We start from the raw sequence: 11,767 nt of genomic DNA on the forward strand, positions 1-11,767 counted from the left end.
CACCTTCTATGCTCCAGGAGGCGGGACTTTGAGAGTTGGGAGGAGTTGGCTCCTCAGCATGCCAAGGGATGGGGCGGTTTTCTAGCCAGTGAGGTCTCTCCATTTCATCCTCAACGTTCCACGGGACAGGGGGATCTGCCAGAGTGCTCTTTGTTTCATCCTCAACATTCAAAAGGGTGGGGCTTGGGGGAGAGAGGGCCAAGCAATTGGCTGAAGAAGGAATTTAAGGCATCCACAAATATCCCTAGCTGGAGCTTTTCGGCCAATTGTAGTCAATCCTCATCATGGCCGCCCTCTCTCATTGGCTGCGCAGGCGCTTGCTCCTCCTGGCGGCCATATTGTCGCTCCTCCTCTTATGGCTGCGCCGAACGCCTGTGTCCATGGCATGTGACCCGTCGAGCACCCCATCTGGGCACAGCCGTGTGGAGCGTCTCCTCATGGGATCCCATCTCACTGGCTCCCAAGTCGGGGAGAGGACTCTGCCGTGGGACCCCACTCGGTCCCTCGGGGCAGGGGCAGAGCCAACAGGTCCCTTGGGACTGGAGAGATGGAGTTTCGATGCCAACAGAGAGGAAAAAATGGACAGCTCTTCATCATCTCCATCATCATCATGATGTTTCCCAGCATCCTCCATGCCCCCCGGGGGAAATTCTGAGCTGGTCATCTTGGAAGGGCCATCGCCCATGGCTGAACTGGCCTCTCCAGCCTCCTTTCCATCATCCCTTGAACTGGTCCCATTGCCACAGCTCCTGGTAGCTCCTGCCTCACATTGTCCTGGATCTCCAGGTCCGGCCATGGTTCTGACTCCAGTGCCTTCGCTGTTGCCACCATCTTGGAGGTGAGGCTGTCTTGACCCCATCTCTATTGCGAATCTCCATTCTAGCTCTGCTCGGTGACTGGACTCAGTGTCTGAAGCCACCCGGGCCTCAGTAGGTCCCTTCAGGCCACTCAGGCCAAGCAGAGATGGGTCAGGACGCTGGCCGTGAATGTTGGACACTGGTGGCAATTTACCCTCCCCTCGCCCATCAGCACCCAGAGGGTCAGCAAAGAGGCCTAAGGGCTGCCCATTGGACCTGCTGAGTAGTAACACTGTAGGGTGGCCGCCACCCACCCTAGACTCCACTTTGGTTGGTTGACCTGCTTGACTGCCATCTTGTTCTCCAGACCCAGTGGGAGTTGATGCTGGGCTTTCTTCTCCTTTCAGGTTGTTCCCACTCAACTTCATGCTCCCAGGCTGGAGGTCACGCTCTCTCAGGGTGGCTTCACTCCAATCAGCCTCCTTCTTGTTTTGACCTCTGACCTTCTCTTCTAGACCACCATCTTGTTTTCCATGTCCATTGAGAGTTGACTCTAGAGCTCTTTGTTTCACCAGCTTTTCCCTGTGTGACCTCATGGTATTGGCTTGGCCTGTGGCACTTGGGATGTCTCCCAATGGTTGCCATCCAACCTGGGGTTGGCCTTTGACCATCTCTCCTTGACAGCAATCTTGTTGCCTATATCCATTGAGAGTTGACTCTCGAGCTCCTGCTTCCACCAGGTTATCTCCTTGACAATTACACTTTGTTCCCATTGGCGCATCTCTTAGTTCTTCCCCATCAGCACTGGCTTCAGATTGACTTTTGACCTTCCCTTCTTGGCCACCATCTTGTTTTCTGTACCCGCTGGGAGTTGATGCAAGGTTTGCCAATCCTACCAAATTGTTCCCTTGTGACCTCACGCCCCAGGCCTGGCTGCCAGGTTGTATTGTGCCCAGGGGGACTGCTGACTCTTCCATTCGGCTTCCATCCTGGCCCTGCCCTTGAGGCTGCTGGGACACCCTCTCAACTCGACTCCTCAGTGAGACTAATAGTCTCCCTTCACCGCCACATTTGCGAGGGGACAGACATCTTGGAGCTGCCACGTCCTCTGGTGCCACATCTCCTGGCTGCCATTGGCATGGCTGGGATGTCCGTACAGGTGCGGGGTTGGGCACCTCTGGTGGCTCTGTCCCCAGAGCCCTGCCCTTGGCCCCGCTGCCCCTGGGGGGTGAGGCTCCGCTTATGGCCTGCCGACGGCTGGCTGGTCCCTTTTGGCTGCTGCCTTCATCCTCCTCTTCGGACTGGGAGGGGGTGGAGTCCGAATGTTGGGCGGGGCACGCCGGGGGGCTGAGCTCATCCTCCGAAAGGGCTAGGAGACGTTTCTCAACCAACTGTGGGGAGAGAGAAAAAGCGGTCACTGGCAGGGGGCGGGGTATTCTGTGTAAAGGGGGCAGGGAGACAACTGCTCTCCCTTGGGTCTGGCTCCCCCTCAGTGGCCGTGTGGTGTGGTACCTGGCTTGGGGTGAGTCCCAGCTCTTGCTCCAGCTCCTCGCTGAGATCCAGGGGGTCACGTCTCTTCTCTGGAGAGAGCAGCTGGGCCAGGAATTGGGGGTGGATCACAGCTTCTACCTGCCGAGCCAATGGGCAGGGGAAGCGGGGTGAGAGCGAAGCCCTGGTGTGGTGCTGCCAACCGGGATGCCTGGGTCCCATCTCCTGTCCTAGTCTCGCCTCCTGCGGGGTGGGAGCTATGGGTCCCCCTTGGGATGAGCACCTTACACTGCTGACCTGGACCCCTGGGTCCCATCTCCTGTCCTGGTCTTTCCCCATGTGGGCTGGGGAATATGGGGAACCTTGAGGGTGAGCACCTGGCACTACCATCTTGAACGCCTGGGTCCCATCCCTATCCTGCTCTCTACCCATGGGCTGGGAGCTATGCAGCCCTGCCGTGCCATCCCCGTGCCATCCCGATCCCGTGGGTCCCATCTCCGTCCCAGTCTGTGCCCCCTGAATGCTGGGAGCTGAGGGCCCTGCGGGTGGGATGTGGTGCCCCCTAGGGGAGACACTCACCTTGCAGACAAAGCTCTCGTCCTCACAGAGCTGCTCGACATACTGCAGTAGCGCGGGGTCTGGGAGCGCCCCCTGTGCCTGGCTCTGTGGCTCACCGCGCCCACCGGCCTCCTCCTCCCAGCTGGGCCGCAGCCCCTCCATGATCTCAGCGTACTGCCGCACGGCCTCAGGTGGGATCTCCCGCGGCTCCCCTGGGGCCGGCAGGCCGGGTGGGCGGCGCTGACGGCGGCGGGGCTGGCGCCCCTTGGATGCCGCCTTCTTGGGGATGTACACTGCCAGGGAAAGGGAGAGCGCCGGGCAGAGACTATGGGGATGTCCACTCAGAGCACTGTGTCCTCAGGAACCCCACCCACTGACCGAGCACCCTATATCCCCAGGGAAACCCCCACCTAGCGCCACTGTGGACCGCCCACCCAGCGCCCCCTGGTGCAGGGATGTAATGTCCTCCGTGACCTCCACCCAGCCAAAAGGAACATGCAATGGCACCAGGCTAGTAGGGAAAAAATGTACAAAGGTTCTCGGTCTGTGCGAAAGTGCTGGATGTGTGCAAATGTTTTAAGTATGTGCAAGAACTGTGCAAAAGTGCTAGATGTGAACAAAAAAAAAAACCATGCAAAGATTCTAGGTCCACGCAAAAAAAAAAAAAAAACCAACGCAAAAGTGCTGGGTATGTGCAAAAAATGTGCAAAGGTTCTAGGCATGTGCAAAGGTTCTAGGTATGTGCAAAAACTGGGCAAACGTGCTGCGTACATGCAAAACCTGCAAAGCTAGGTAGATATGAAAAGTGCAAACGTTCTAGGTACTGTAAGAGGCGCAAAGGTTCTAGGTATGTGCGAAAACATGCAAAGATTCTAGTGCATGCAAATTAACATGCACAAATGCTAGGCATGTGCAAAAATTATGCAAGAGTGCTGGGTACACACCAGAAAACCTAGGCCAAGTCGCTAGGTACATGCAAAAACCTGCACATTCTACATTCTAGACATTCTAGGTACGTGCAAAAGCCAAAAGTGCTGGGTGTGTGCAAAAACCATGCCAAAGTGAAAGGCTTGTGCAAAAAATAAAAATAAAAACAAAACCTGGGTGTGTGGGGGGAGCCCTGCAGTCAGTCAGTCAGTGACTATCTCCTGTCACCTGTGAAGGGGGGGTTCCCTCCACCCTCGGGTATTCTGGGAGGTACCTTGCTGCTGGCCAGCATCCGGGGCTGGCGGGCTGGGAAGCTTGGGAGGATCGGTGGGTGGGGGCTGGAATTGGGAGCTGTTCAGGAGCTTCATTTTCTGGATCTGCAGCTCCTCTTCGGCCTCAAACTCCATGAACCTGAGGAAGAGGAGGAGGGTCGGGCTCGGAGTGGGGGCAACATCCCCAGGATCTCCAGCGCAGTACCCGGGGGGGCGGGATCCCCAGGGCCAGCCCCAGGGGGAACACTCACTTCTCGGCCATCTCGTAGAAGATCATGCGCTCGAAGTTGCTGCTGCGCTCCCATTCCTGCACAGCACGTGGCACCCCCTCCTCCAGAGCCAGCTCGGGCCGCAGGCGGGTCAGCGACCGCAGGACAGGGCTGTGGGGGAGCCCAGATCAGCACCGGAGGGAGGTCCACACTCCCGACCTGCAGCCCCCTGCTAGCCCAGCCCTGGGCTCCCCCCCAGCCCCAGCTCTGCTGGTGCCCCTCACTCCGGACCTGCAGCCCCTGCTAGGCCAGCCCTACCGCTCCAGCTCTGCGGTTGCCCCTCGCTCCCGACCTGCAGCCCCCTGCTGTCCCAGCCCGAGTCTCTCCAGGCTCTCACATGAAGAAGCAGGCCAGCGCCTCGGCGTCGGGCGTGCCCGGGAAGTGCCGCCTGGCCAGGGCTTTGTAGCGCTGCCAGCGCCGATAGTTCTCGTAGACACCCTTGGAGGTGCAGGAGGCGGAGGGGTCGCTGGTGGGGGGCACCCGGACCAAGGGTGCTGGAGGAGTTTCCCTGGGCCCTGGTTCCTCCCCGGCCTTGCTCAGCAGGACGGTCCTGATCCCAGTGGCCAGCTGGAGCCGGAGGGGAGCCCCATCCCGGCGTGGGGGGGCCCAGCCCGTCGGCGTCCCCGTCAGGATGATGGTCTGTGCCCGGGGCAGCTCCTGGGCCCCCTCCGGCTTCAGCTTGACAATGAGCTTGCCCCCGGGGACGTCGGGCGAGGTCAGGAGCAGGGCGGCACCAGGGAAGGTGGGCAGCAGGAGAGGGGGCAGCGGGGGGCCGTGACGGGGCTGGGAGGTCATGGCAAGGAGGGGTGAGAGGGTTGGGGAGCATGAGGGGGTAGGGAAAGGGGAGGCCGTTCTCTGCAGAGGGTGTCGGCAGCACCCGCCAGAGAGCAAGGGCTGCTGGGAAACTCAAACCCCAATCTGGCCCCGGGGCTGCCGCCCACCCACCCCCAGCTGCCAGGTCAAATCAAAACAAATCCGGAACCCCGAGACATTGGGGGTTCTAACCGGGGGGGGCATTCAGAACCTGATCCTGAGGTTCCCCTTCCCCAGCTCTGCCTGTGCTCCTCAATCCTGACCCACAGGCCCCTCCTACCAGACCTGGGCTCCCAGCCCCCCAGTTCACCTGGTACCCCCAATTCCGACCCACAGCCCCCTCTATTCCAGCCATGGACTCCCCATCCCCCAGCTGTCCCGGTGCCCCCCAGTCCCAACTCATCGTTCCCTGGTTTGCTCCTATGGCTTTGAGGTGAACATTAGAGCAAGCAGGACACCCTCCAAAAAATGTACCCAGCTGCCAGGCTTTCAGTGTGGCCCCCCTATACTAAGGAAAGGAGCTGCATGGACATACTCATGTCCAGACCAGAAGGAACCATTGTGATGATCTGTATTAGGGTCACTCAGAAAAGGTCCAGCCGGACCTATTTAAGGACATGGTGGGGCAGAGGGCGCGGACTTCTGCTGGCGCCGGTGAGTGCTCAATCCCCCTTTGCCCTGGCCCTGCCCCTGCCCTGACTCCACCCCTGCCCCACCCCCATTCCAACCCCTTCCCCAAAGTCCCTGCTCCGGCTCCGCCTCTTCCCCTGAGCACGCGGCGTTCCTGCTCCTCCTCCCTCCCTCCCAGAGCCTGTTACGCTGCAGAACAGCTGTTTTGCAGCAGCAAGTGCAGAGAGGAGAAGTGAGGACCGGCGTGCTCAGGGGAGGGGGAGGAGGAGGAGGCGGAGGTGGGGGGGGGCGGGGAGTGGAGCTTGGCTGTTGGTGGGTGCTCTCCAGCCCCGGAGCACCCACAGAGTCGGCGCCTGTGTGCTGTGGCCCAACAGATTTCACAGACCAAGGTGCTGACACTTCGATGCATCTCTTTACCAGAAGACAGTTTTTCACCTGTGCAGAACATGTAGGGAGTCAGTCACTAAAGATCTGAAAAATTGAAAAGACTGAAAATTTGGTATAGAGCAAGTACCTGCATAAGAACGTCTTGAATGCATAGGACATCCATGAGGATGGCGGGGGGGGGGCAGAATGCTGGGAGATGGTGCCACCGTAAACAGTAGAGCTGCTGAATTTAAGCAAGAGCGGATCAGCACAGAGGGTAAGCCAGAGTCAGGATGTCTCAGAGATGCCACTACACTAGAAGGACAGAAGATCAACAATCAGGTGCACAGTTGACTGAAGACTCGGGCACAAGAAAGGGGTCAGCAAGGCAGGTGCCCCGAACATGAGAGCACGACCTGATGTTTCCAGGGATAATCTGGAGCTTTTTGCTTCTTCAAGACAATGTGTCACCTTACATGTCCCAGTGGCCACAGCTAGCTAATGTGGCTTTCAACTGCTTCCCATCCAGCCTCTGCGGCAGATCTGGCTCCCTTAGATGTCCAGCTGTTCCCCAGATTGAAGAAGGACCTTCATGGGTAGAGTTTCAACTGTGATAATGAGGCGGTCGCAGCAGTGCAGGCATTTCTGGCCATGCACAGCAAGAACTTCTCCAAGAGGGGCCCATGCATTGGCATCAAGGGGAATTATAATAAAAATAAATAAACAGCCGAACGCAAATGGGGTTTTTTTTCTTTGTCAGGCTAAAACTTTCTGAATACCCCTTGTATTGCACTGGCCAGAGAATGTCCCCCAAATAATTCCTAGAGCGGATCTTTTAGAAAAACATCCCATCTTGAGTTAAAAGTCGCCAGCGATGGAGATTCCACCATGACCCTTGGTCAGTCATTCCAGTGCTAATTACTTTCACTGTTTACACCTTCTTTCCAGTCTGAATTTGTCTAGCTCCAACTTCCAGCAATTGGATCCTGTTAGACCTTTGAGCTCATCATTAAATATTTGTTCCCCTTATAGGTACCTATATAATGTAATAGAGTCACCCCTTTACCTTCTCTTTGTTTAGCTACATAGCTTGAGCTCACTGAGTCTCTCATTCTAAGGCATGGTTTCTAATCCTTTAATCATTCACACACCTGCTCAATGACTATTCCCTATTTACAGTATAAGGCTAATTAAAAGGATTAGGGGATGACAACTCTCACAGTGCATTGGGATGCGGGAAATACTACAATTCCCAGAATGCACTGGATGTTAGACTACAACTCCCATGGATCAGTGGGAGCTAAGAGAATACATGTCCCAGGGTGCACTGGGGAGCTGAGAAACTCCAATTCACAGGGTGCAGTGGGGCAGCTGCAGAGTTTGTCTGGGGAGCTAAGAGGGGGCAAACGGTTTAGGTCGGGGTGGGCAAACTGTGGCCTGTGACCCATTTTAAGCCAGGGTCCTGGGTCAGGGGCTGCACCACGCGGCTCAGCCCCACTCCAGCCAGGGAGCAGGATCAAGGCTGCTCGGCGCTCCAGCTGAGGTGCAGGGTTGGGGGCTGCACCACGCGACTCCCGGAAGCCAGGGCATGTGTCCCGCTCTGGTTCCTACGTGCTTCCAAGGGAGCTGCAGTGGCGGTGCTTGCGGAGGGGGCAGCGTGCAGAGCTGCCTGGCTATGCCTCCATGTAGAAGCCGGAGAAGGGACATGCCACTGTTTCCAGGAGCTGCTTGAGGTAACGGCCACTCTGAGCCTCTCCCCATGTCCCACCCCTGTTCCCCCTCCTGCTCTCCAAACCCCTTGATCCCAGCACAGTACACCCCAAACCACTCATCCCTAGCCCCATCCCAGAACCCACACCCCCAGCCAGAACCTGCACTCCTTCCTGCACCCGTGCCCAGGCCTGATCCCCCCCCGCCCTCCAAACCCCTTAGTCCCAGCCCAGAGCACCTTCCTACACTCCAAACTCCTCAGCCCCAGCCCCAACCCAGAGCCTGCACCCCAACCCCAATTTTGTGAGCACTTATGGCCCACCATATAATTTCTATTCTCCGATGTGGCCCTTGCCCAAAAAGTTTGCGCACCCCAGTTTAGGTCATGGGGATGGAAGAGCTATATTGGGAGCAGAGAGGTTAGAAGCCCAGAAAGGACATATCCCAAAATGCACTGGGGTGCAGGGCATGGGCGTGCCAGAGGGCTAAGAAACTACAACTCCCATAATGCACCGGGTTAGCCAAACAACTACAACTCTCTAAAGGTTTTGGGGGCAGAAAGAGAATGGCTCCCAGAGTTCATTGGCGCTGAAACACGCTCTCTTGGGGCGTTGGGGCAGACTGCACTACAGCTCCCAGAGTGCACTGCGGGCAGTGGGCGGTCCCTCTCCCAGAGCGCATTGGGGCTAGAGCGCACTACCGTTCCCAGCGTGCGCTGGGGCTGGCCTCCTTCCGGCGCAGGGTCCCGGGGTTAGCAGCACGTGCGTTGCGGGGCGGTCCGGCTGTGCGGCATGTTCCTGCAGTATTATCTCAACGCGCAGGGGGACAGGGTCTACACCCTCAAGGTGAGTCCCCTCCTCCTTCCCGGGTGCAATCCGGATTGCAGAGCTGGGCGACTCCCGTCCAATCCGGAACCTTCCGAGCCTTCCCTAGTGCTCGCACTCCCGGCCCTGCCCCAGCCTACCTGCTGCCTGGCTCCAGGGCTCGGCATGCAGCAGCTGAGGAAGCCCAGGGCTGGGCTAGTAGGGGGCTGCGGGTCGGGAGTGAGGGGCACCGGCAGAGCGGGGGGAGGCAGGGGGCTGCAGGTCGGGAGTGAGGGGCACCGGCAGAACTGTGAGGGGCAGGGCTGGGCTAGCAGGAGGCTGCAGGTCGGGAGCGAGGGGCGCGGGAGCACAGGGCTGGGATAGCAGGGTGGCTGTGGGTCAGGCCCGGGTTGTTCTAACATGTCTTGTCCTTCCTCTGTCCCGTCCCTGGCAGAAAGTGGACCCCTCTGGCCAGCTGACCTGCTCCGCACACCCTGCCCGCTTCTCGCCAGATGACAAGTACTCCCGCCACCGCATCACCATCAAGAAACGTTTTGGCGTCCTGATGACCCAGCAGCCGCAGGCCATCTTGTGAGCCAAGCGCCCAGCCTGCTGGAGCTGCAGCTGAGCCGAGATGGGGTCAAGCCGCTCCCCGAATCCAGCCCCTGGCTCCCACAGACCCTGTGCTCTGCCCCCCTGTGAGAACCTGGGTTAGATTGCCCATATCGAGCTCCAACTGGATATGCTGTTCCTCTGGGGTGCAAATAAATTGTATTGATCCCATATCTGTCAGGTTTTGATCATAGACCCCTAGATTTCAAGGCCAGAAGAGATCATCTAGTCTGGCCTCCAGAGTAACACAGGCGGGGGAACACCCCCAAAATAATTCCTAATAAACCTGCCTAGTGGTGATGCTGGGCCAGTCAGTTTCATGCTAGGGGATCTCTGCTTCATTTAGCAGGCAGAGATCCCCTTCAGGAGAAGGTGTAGGGGAGAGGGGGCTGATTTTCCATCTCTGGCGAACTTTAGAGGGAGACAGGGTTGTTTTTCACAGCAGATTTGCTCCAGGTAAAGCAGGAATTAATTTGGCCCGTGTCACCGGTAGGATTAGACCAATGGTTCTCAAGCTTTCGAGACTTCTGTAGCCCTTTCAGGAGTCTGATTTGTCTTGCTTACCCCCAAGTTACACCTCACTTACTTATACAAGCATACATAAAAATACAAGAATACAAGAGTGACTTAGCACACTATTACTAATTGCTGACTTCCTCATTTTTACCATATCATTATAAAATAAATCAATCAGAATATAAATATTGTACTTACATTTCAGTGTATAGTATGTAGAGCAGTAAGAACAAGTCATTGTCTGTATGACATTTTAGTTTGTCCTGACTTTGCTAGTGCTTTTTATGTAGCCTTCTGTAAAATGAGGCAAATATCTAAATGAGTTTATGTACTCCCGGAAGACCTCTGTACTCCCAGGTGTACGTGTACCCCTGGTTGAGAACCACTGTACTAGACAATCATCCTCTGTAGGAATCGCTGATCTCGGCCTCAAAGATTATAGAGACTGGCAGCGCATGCGAGCAAATTTGAAATGGGAGAGGGACTAGCAGGGTAATGGGGCTGATTTGGGGAGAGGTGGCTGGACTGTGGGACCACTAACGGGGGGATCTGTGGGGAACGCTACAGGCCTGCTGGGAGGGGAGGCTGAGGGGCGATTTGGATAGACTCTCCAGCTCATCTTACTTAAATCGTGGAGAGAGGAGTAAATTCATCTCATCCCCAACACCTCTTGGGGAATGATGGCCCCTGGTGTCCTGCAGGGGGCAGCATCTGCCTGGCATAAATGGAGATGGGCATTTTGGGTGGAGCACCAATCGGACAGTAGGAGGGTATGAAAACAAGCCCTGGGGTGCTGGGGACACAGGGCAGATTAATGTATGGCAGGGCACAGGATGCGGTAGAAGCGAGCACGGAAAGCCCTGCTTGATCTGCTGCGAGAATGTGGAGGGAACCCAGGAGTCCTGGCTCCCAGCCCCCTGAGCTGGCCAGGAGACCCCGCTCCTCTCCCCAGTGCAGGGAACCCAACTGGACATGTCCTACATGCTCTGTCTGCTCCCTCTGGCCCTGGGCCAGCTTTGCTCACTTCGCAGGCAGTGGCAAGGGACCAGGGCTAGGCAGAGGGTAAAGGGGTGGCACCTTGGTCCCAATGCCACGCTTGGCACTGGAAGGCTGCAGAGCTGTGGGGGAAAGCCCAGGGCTAGGATAGTGAAGGGCTGCAGGTTGGGAGGGAGTGGCACCAGCAGAGCTGAGGGGGAAAATCCCAGGGATCTGCGGGTCAGGAGTGGGACACTGCAGAGCTGCGTGTGGTGGGTGGGATCAGGGCTGGCGGGAGCTGTGCTCCCTGCAGTGCCTTTCACGGGGCCCCAGGACAAGCTCTGATGGCCAGCTGGAGCTGTTGGCGGTGGGTTCGATGCCTCAGGCCCCTCGGCGAGTGCCAGCAGTGGAGGTGGCATGTCAGTAACCCTGGTGCTGGCTCTGCGGGCTGTGCCAGTCCAGCTCCTGCCAGGAGAGGAGTGAGGGTGGCATCCATCCCTGGCACGAGCGGGAAGAGGCTCAGCCTGGGGCCCCTCACAGGACAGCTCGCGTCTACAACAGCCTGATCCCTGGAGAGACCACGAGGATGGGGGCTTTGCTATGGGGAAGGGAGCTGGGGGCACCACTCCCACCTTGCTCTGGGGGTGGGGGGATATCAAAACCCTGTCAGGCTGGAGGCAGGAAGTTGGGGTGACCCCCAACTGCCTTCCCTTCCCCACACCCTGCTCCCCCCTTCTCTCACCAGAGACTGCCAGCTCCCCAAAGCCCCTTGGTTTGCCCTTCCCCTCCTCTGTCTCCCAGATAGCCCCTTCCCCACAGTTACCCCACCTCTCCCACTGCCCTCACCCCCAAAGACCCCCCTCCTCCTGCATTTGCCTTTTCTTATCCCTCAAATGCCCCCTCCTCTAATTTGCCCCAGCCCCTAATGCCTCAAATGCCCCTTCCCCCCACATTTGCCCTTCTAATGCCCAACCCCCGAATTTGCCCCTCCCCATGCCCCAAAATGCCCCCCACACTTGCCCCCATTCATC

General features: G+C 57.7%; 2 protein-coding genes across 2 annotated transcripts; one reads left to right on the forward strand and one right to left on the reverse strand.

The window, feature by feature from the left end:
- Positions 1-298: 298 nt before the first annotated feature.
- On the reverse strand, positions 299-5,106 carry NUTM1 (NUT midline carcinoma family member 1). Its single transcript, XM_048820621.2, has 6 exons — positions 4,649-5,106; positions 4,294-4,422; positions 4,045-4,181; positions 2,865-3,136; positions 2,310-2,426; positions 299-2,188 (listed from the first exon to the last, which is right to left on the reverse strand). The coding sequence occupies exons 1-6, from the start codon at positions 5,104-5,106 to the stop codon at positions 299-301; spliced, it is 3,003 nt and encodes a 1,000-aa protein (XP_048676578.2).
- Positions 5,107-8,519: 3,413 nt separating this feature from the next.
- Positions 8,520-9,416, forward strand: NOP10 (NOP10 ribonucleoprotein). The gene is made up of 2 exons (XM_048819619.2): positions 8,520-8,675; positions 9,088-9,416. The coding sequence occupies exons 1-2, from the start codon at positions 8,622-8,624 to the stop codon at positions 9,226-9,228; spliced, it is 195 nt and encodes a 64-aa protein (XP_048675576.1). The 5' UTR covers positions 8,520-8,621; the 3' UTR covers positions 9,229-9,416.
- Positions 9,417-11,767: the final 2,351 nt, after the last annotated feature.

The sequence above is a fragment of the Caretta caretta genome, chromosome 13, assembly GCF_965140235.1.
Source record: "Caretta caretta isolate rCarCar2 chromosome 13, rCarCar1.hap1, whole genome shotgun sequence".
Classification (NCBI taxonomy): Eukaryota; Metazoa; Chordata; order Testudines; family Cheloniidae; genus Caretta; species Caretta caretta.